The sequence below is a fragment of the Propithecus coquereli genome, unplaced genomic scaffold (assembly GCF_000956105.1).
Source record: "Propithecus coquereli isolate 6110/MARCELLA unplaced genomic scaffold, Pcoq_1.0 Scaffold49, whole genome shotgun sequence".
Taxonomy (NCBI): Eukaryota; Metazoa; Chordata; class Mammalia; order Primates; family Indriidae; genus Propithecus; species Propithecus coquereli.
Genome location: NW_012150729.1, coordinates 2,370,679 through 2,378,601, shown reverse-complemented (window position 1 = coordinate 2,378,601; position 7,923 = coordinate 2,370,679). Strand labels below are relative to the sequence as shown.

Here is a 7,923-nt window from a genome sequence, read left to right as displayed (position 1 = left end):
AACTCCATTAAGAACTGTTAGCTCTATATAAGATTCATGATTTTAGAATTTTAAACATGAAATTGCTTCTACATTCCTAGCTGACAATTTCTGATTATATCAGCTGAATGAATGTTTTAAATATTAAGTTTTTCTATCAGGAATAATAAAGGCACATTAATACCTATAATATTTTCTTAGGTATCTTCACAAGATCTGAGAGCGTTATAAAACTTCAAACTGATAATAAGAGTGAAAAACAGGAAGCAAACAAAAAATAATATAGTAACTAAACTTGTTCCAAGAATTGGAAGGGTACACTCACAGAGCTATATTAGGAATGGAAATAGAATTTTTATGTGTTCTATTTCCTATTTTTCTCTTTCAATCTGGAAAACTAGATGAAGAAAAGGGGTGTGCATGTGTATGTAAAATTTGGCATTAGGACTATCCAGCCCTGATTGATCCTTGTGGGATACTGATCAAAAAAGAATCTTATGAATATAATAGCTACGCTAAATGTCTTTCACTACTTTTTAGAAGACAAATGACATGTTAAACTGGAACTCTAGCTCTGATTATACAAGGTTCAAGTTTATCAAGGTTAAGGTCCAAGAGCAAACTGGCTAACCAACCTTGTCAATCTCATGTTTCAGGCATTTAATAAATGATTCTATGACTGCTGACATATAAAAATTGCTTACTAAATCTTACAAGATTAACTGCAGTTTTTTTTCATATGATAAAAGCTAAAAACAGAATTGGTAATGGCTGCACACTGACACACATTCATTCCTTCCTTGATTTTATTTAATAAACATTTATAAGGAAACTACTTTCTCCCAGGTACTATGTAAATCCCAAGATATGAGACTGTTTCTCCCCTCAAAGAGGTCCCAGTCTTGTAAGGGAGACAACACATGGACAGATGAATAAAACACAAAATGGCTAAGTGGCATATATTAATCACTTCACAGGCCAGAGTTTCAAAGTAATATATTTATTTTCCTCTTCATTGGCATGCCCAAGGGGAATATCTTAGAAAATGGTAAGCGCTCAATAAAAATTAGCTGAATAATTAGAAAATTATTCCTAAATTAGTCAGGCCGTACAAAACGTAAAAAAGGAAGTCTTAATTTCTTTTGTAGTCACTACCATCATCTTCCTAAATGTGAGCAAGTTAGAAATTAATTTATAGATTTGTTCTTAGCAAAATTTTCAGAAATATTCACATTCTATTTTTTAAAACATGCTAAGTCTTAATCCTTTTTAAAGTATCAATTATTTTAGTCTTCAGAAAAATAAAGTATCATATATTGTACACCTCCTAATATGACATGTACACTCTAATCACTACATTTTTTACCTCTTGATATTCATAACACTATGAGACAGGTACTAAGATCCTTATTTTACAGATGACAAAACCGAAAGCTCAAGAAAATTAGGTAACTTGTTCAAGGTCATGCTGTAAGGAGATAAAAATAGGATTTTAATGCAGGCCTGATCCCAAAGTTTGTGCTCTTCGTTACTCTATGCCCTGCCTGTACCCTACACACACACACACACACACACAAACACACACACACACTCTCTCTTTCTCGCTCTCTCTCTCTCTATATATAAAAATAATATATATATATATATATAGTATATTTTAAAAATAAGAAAACACTTAGGCTGGGTCACACCTATAATCCCAGCATTTTGGAAGGCCTGAGGTAGGAGGAATTTGAGACCAACCTGGGCAACGTAGCAAGATCCTGTGTTTACAAAAAAAAAAATTTAAAAAGTAGCCAGGTCCAAGAGTTCAAGGCTGCAGTGAGCTATGATTGAGCCACTGGACTTCAGCCTGGGTAACAGAGTGAAAGTCTGTCTCTTAAAAAAAAAAAAAGAAAAGAAAAGGCTTAAAACAAAACTACTATTTGAGTAGCTTAAAACCTCCACCATCTTAAAACTTTTTAACAAAATGTCTTGGAAAAATAAAAACTTTGCCCCCGCCCAACCCCCCAAAAGAGACATAATCTTCTAGATATCTGAAAATAGAAGGTAAGCTCTTATAATATTCATTCCCTAACTTTCCTCCTATATTTGCATTTACTCTCCAAAGCCCCATCTTTTGTAAAATGCAGATTAAAAAACAGTAACAATAAAACCACTCATTTTACATCCTACTATCAGTGAAAGAAGAATAAACCAAGAGGTAAGTACCACCTGGAATGATGTTTCTATATTCTTCCCACATGATACAAGCTCCTCTTTTCTGAGTAATGTCCTGCCCACCCTCAAGGCTCAGTCCAAGCTTTATCTACTTTGTGCAGTCTATACTGATTTTTTCCTTTTTCTAATTTAATTTGCATTTACTGTGTTTGCTATACAAGAATATTTTATTGTATATTGGCACATATAAGATTCTGAATAAGTTTTTGTTGAATTATTTTTGTCTCTAGCAACCAACTTAATACAGAAACAAGCAGTATCAGTATATTTTGCATTGTATCAGTATGCAATGTAGGATATCAGTATGTAATTGGCAGAATGTTATCTTGTTCACTAGTGATACTAAATATATATGACTAATCTCCTCAAAAAGACAAAAACCGTTTTTATTTATTTTGTACCTCAGAATCATTAGCATACAGGCACATCAGGTATACTTAAGAATACCTGCTGATGAGCTGATCTGCAATTAGATAAACATCATATTTTTAAAAGTCTATTGAGTATTTCTGATCAGACTAAATTAAAATGTTTCAAGAAAACCCGGCCAGTGAGAAAATATATTTAGCCTAAATGGTCAATAGGGTTTTTTTTTTAATGTTTTCAAAACAGAGAACTGATAAAATGATTGCTAGGAGTTAGCAGGTAACAACTGAACATTTTACCAACAGGAATCCTGCCTAGGAAACTGAGTTCTCTAAAGCAATAATACTTTTAAATAAATACATTAAAATATCATAAACAAGTTATATGCTAGTTTTATGTTTTTGCCCAAAGTGATCATTCTTTTTGATCTAAGGAAGAAGTATAGTCATATTAAAAGTTGAATTAACTTCTCAATTTGCTCCTGGATCCAGTTGTGGGCTGAATATACAAGATAATAAAACATTGAGCAAAAGGTTGCCGCTGTGACATTTGAGAACTGAAGTTTAAAATATTTGAATATGTGTATTTTGCAAATAAAGGAAAAACTGATTTTGCTGATTAGTTTAAAGGAGAGCTCGCTGGTGATTTCTATGAGCCTGCTCTCCATTTAAATTATGAATGCAATTACCATTGATTTTCACCTGTACCATCTTAAAACATTTAGAATACTGTATAACATACAGAGTGACAGTGGATTCTTTATCATATAGTGTACTTCATTATTTATGTTGGTCTCAATGTTCGGTCTGCGGGATGTCACAAAAGCTGACAGAGATGAGTCAGTCTAAATTGTTTTTTCAAATTAACAGAGTAATACCACATGAAAAGAATCAATACAGAATATATATAATATCTACTATGAATAGTACAAAGAACTATTGAGAACTTAGAGAAAACATACAGCTGTCTTCCTGACTTATGCTGAAGGGAGTGACACTTATCCACAGTAACTTAAGAAAAGGCCCTGCAATGAGCTCGTGTTATTCTATTCCATTTTCTATTCCTGTTACTCCGATTATATCATTCATATTAGTCTAATATTAAAGAATTAAAGAGCCAGTAAAAAAGCTTGAGTTCTGAAATTTTGCAGACCTGTATTTGTATCCTTGTTCTGCTGCTTACTCATAGTCTATAGCAAAGTAACCTCTTTGGCCCTAATTATTTTAATATTTCATTGATAAAAGGTAATAATAATAGTGCCTATCTCTAGGATTACAATACCTAGCACACAGCAATTATTCAATAAAGATACAGAAGTCACCATAAAAGAAATTGAAACTTATGGTGAATGAACTGAGATACAAAGAAAGAACCCATGCTTATCTAATCACTCAAAAACAGAGCAGAATTTATATTAGAATTTATAAAAATGGAAATATAAAAAATATACAGGAAAGGTTTATTAAAAAGTGAACAGAGACACAGAGACCCAACTTAAATCATCTACATATAGACTGTCATTTCAACTCTTGATCTAATCATTGCCTTACTAAATATTTTGACAGCTTCGATAAATCACCTGCAGGGAAGGGAGAGGAAGAGTCCTGTGTTTTGCTTCATTTTTACAAGTTTATATTCTTAAGTTTAATGACTTAACTAGAACACTCTAGCAATGGAGTTACTAGCCTTTAATTTGGTTCATAGTGTTGAGAGGACTCCACACTGAAAGAACCATAAATTACAACCAAACTCTGATACCTTACAGATGAAACTGCATTATTGACAAAGAACTGGATCCTTATTTCAGGTGATATAATTGCATGAATCTAAATGTTAGTCACAACAAGTGATATGAATCATCGCTGATAGATATTTATACTAATTTTTTTCAATAAGATTTTTATGACGTACAAAACTAGATAGTGATACATATGATTTCATAAATTTTAGATATATTATTTTTTAAAAACTACATTTAACATTGTCAACAGTCATGTGATACAAGTGTATTTTTAAATGAAATTCATTCTTTTAATATAAATTACCATTAAATAGAAATAATGCAAATTCCAATATTATACAGTAGTTACACTAGGTTTGGAAACTAAAACTGCCATTTTAAATATTACAAACAGGATAACCAAAAATAAAATACAAACTAATTTATTACATTGTATTTACATTCTTAAATACAATGCTTTCTTTCATTGTATTTAAGCTTATATTTTCCTTTTAAAGTAGCCACCATAACATGAGTCAGATACAATAAAAAGTTAAGTCCACCTAAAACTACAAAATAAAACTAATTATATTTAAAATTAAGCTTCAGTTATTACTTATAAATATTGTGGTGGGGGTGCTTTAACATATAATTGTTATATTTCTAAAATAAAAAGTATTACTTAAATGAATTACTTATGAGTTACTAAAATGGTACCTTTAGGATCAGAGCACTAAACTTAAGAGGTATTATACTATATTTTAATTCATAAAACTAATGAAAATCAAGGATTTTCAACTGCTTTTATCTGTATCAGTTAAGTAACAATACACTTAGTAAAAAACAAAGTAAACAAATTGAAATATAGCAAATATAGCAAGAAACAGAAGCTATCCATTTTGAACGGTCTAGTATATCAGTTTCTATTATTGTTTCTGTGGATAGTTTCTGCTTCTGAAAAGCTAAATCACACCTAATAGAGATTTAGAGAGGACCTCACTTTTTATACATCATAATAATATGATGTCAGAAAACATTCAACTTCAAATTCATGGCAGATAAAAACTCCATATTTTAACAGCCATGTTTAGTTTGTTTGAGCTGGTGAGCAGATATAAATGTAATCTGCACTTCTATCAAACTCTAGGTCTGATAGATATCAAGCTAATATTTATTTCTAAGTGCTCCAAGAATTATTTGTAAAACCTGCATAAAAAGGATTCCGTAAATGTACTGTGATTTTAACAATTATTCTACACTACAATGGAAGTACATGCTCAAACAAGACACCTCAGCAGTATTTTAAAGCAGTAACTACCTAGCCAATTTCTGTATGTTCTGTAGTTTTTCTAATCCACTCTCCCTGTGGTTGAGCAAAATCGAATTGCCTCTCACATTTGCAGACAGCTCTGTGAAGGTGATAATAGAGCTGCTCCCTGCTGTCATGAGGCAGGAAATAGGAAAATGGCATATGGGGCTAGAAAGAAAGAAGTAAAAAAAAGAAAGAAAGAAAGAAAGAACGAACAAAAAAGAGAGAGAGAACTAAACAAGAACAAAAGAGATTTCAACAAAGAACAACTATAACCCAATATGCTTTGCAAGTTAATTTCTTTTCAGAATCATTTAGCATATTTAATCATTCATCTGCGTCCTCACTCCAAACACACAAATGGTTGACACCAAGTCTTTGGGGCAAGTTTTCATTGTCTAAAATATTTGGAAAATACACCTCCAGAATATGTCCTGCACGATGTCTGCAAAACAGAGTCCTTTAAATAGATTTTTAAAAATTTTGTCCTGATTCCAAATTCACTATTTAAAAATAAAAGGTAGAGCAGTGTTTATTAAAATATTAATGAAATGTTTCTAGCAGGCTTTTAGTATGCTTTAACATTCCTAATTTTATGAAATTTAAAACTTTAAAGATAAACATTCATAATGATTAGACAAAGGGTGATTAAAGTAGAAATAAATCTCAATAGTTAAATTGCTAATAATACCAAGACACATTTATTGACTTGTACAGTTTTTCGTTTTTTAAAGTAAAAAGACAGTGGTTTTCTGTGTAATTAAGAATCTGCTTTGAACAAAATGGATTTTTATTTAATGTATCTATAAACAGAATGTGGCAGTAGATGGCAATAAAGATAGAATCTACTCTACCTTTCCTTTTACACTCTGAATGGGATCCACAACCACTGCCACAGCTCTCTCCGACAAGGCTTCAAAGCTCTGCTGAGTGTTGATATCCACACCAGAAAGCCAACAACCAAAGCCAGGGTGACTGTGATACCAACCAACAACCATCTCAGGCCTGAAACAAAGAGGGCATTCAGACGCTCAGAACAGAACAAGTAATACATTTATGATATGAAAAGAAACAACACACTAACAGGGTATAAATTAAGAAGAGATGAAAACACACAGGTGTGAAAAAGCACCATTAGAAACATTGAAATCATACACCATATTATCTAGAAAACATGGAAATGAATATATGTGACAAAGGAGTGCTATCATTAAGAGATGCACATTAGCAGTGGTAGATAAGGCTTTCAGTTTTTCACCTTGTTACCACACTTTCTCAGAGCCAGTTTTTACCCTTTCAGCATTCAAGTAAATATCTTCTCTTTAACTCCTTAGCTCTGGGGGTTGGATTTTCCAGTCACAGAGTACATTTTTAACAATGGACACCAGGATCCACTGTTGTGAAAGGATTAAATATCAATTAAACCAGCAGTAGAACTAGGAACTCAGTCAAAAACCAATTTGCACTGTTCTGCTCAGCTGCTGAGCCTTTTGCTAACATTAATTTTGAAGTTTTTTCCACAGTAGAAGAATTTAAGCAAGAGAATGACAACTATTGAGAGACTTAGTCTGAGGGAAAAAAACTTTAGAATATTTGCATTATACTTTGTCTATCTTTAAAACTATGCCTACAAACATAATTAAATATTCATAATCTCATTCAGTTGCAACTCTCAAATACATGGAACATACAAGCTCTTTCAATTATAAGTGACTAGACAGTAACTCCATATGCTAAACAGAGGGAAGCTACAGCCCAAGCTTACTATGTGACAGTCAAGAATTTTAATATGAGGCAGTTCTCTGATTGGCAAATTTCTTTGATTCTAAAGGGAAGAGATGCTTTACATGACCTTTTTTCCTGGGAATGATATTAATAAACACCCATAACTTTGAGGTATGTTTCTAAAAATATTTCTTTCTTTAAATGATCATTTAAAATGCTTACCTTCCTGTCTGCTTCAACATATCTAACATTTTGGCTTGGAACACTGGATCAACTGCCTCCACACTGACACCCTGGTTTAGAAAGAAAGAAAAATGTTTAGCTTTTGTAACTTTGAGAAAAAGCAACTGTATAAGTGAACAAAAAGCTACTAAAAAAAAAAACCCAGCTATGTCTATTATCTTGGGGTACCAAAACCATTTTATAGGTTTTGATAACTGTATTTGATACCCACTGAAACCATCCGTTACAAATCTTATGCCAATAAAGCTTCTAAAATTGCCAAGTACCAAACTGATGTTAGCTAATGAGTTAAGACAACTTGCAGATCCTTCAAGAATTTATGGCCATTGCTATGTATGTATTTACCAGAAACGCCAAGTAG

At 32.1% G+C, this 7,923-nt stretch overlaps 1 protein-coding gene across 1 annotated transcript in view; it reads right to left on the bottom strand.

Annotated features, from left to right (window-relative positions):
- PSMD14 (proteasome (prosome, macropain) 26S subunit, non-ATPase, 14) overlaps window positions 1–7,923 on the bottom strand; it is a 112,848-nt gene that overhangs the window by 45,377 nt on the left and 59,548 nt on the right. The window contains 2 exon segments of the mRNA XM_012655816.1: window positions 6,452–6,599; window positions 7,542–7,612. Of these exon segments, the coding sequence (XP_012511270.1) occupies window positions 6,452–6,599; window positions 7,542–7,612 (219 nt within the window).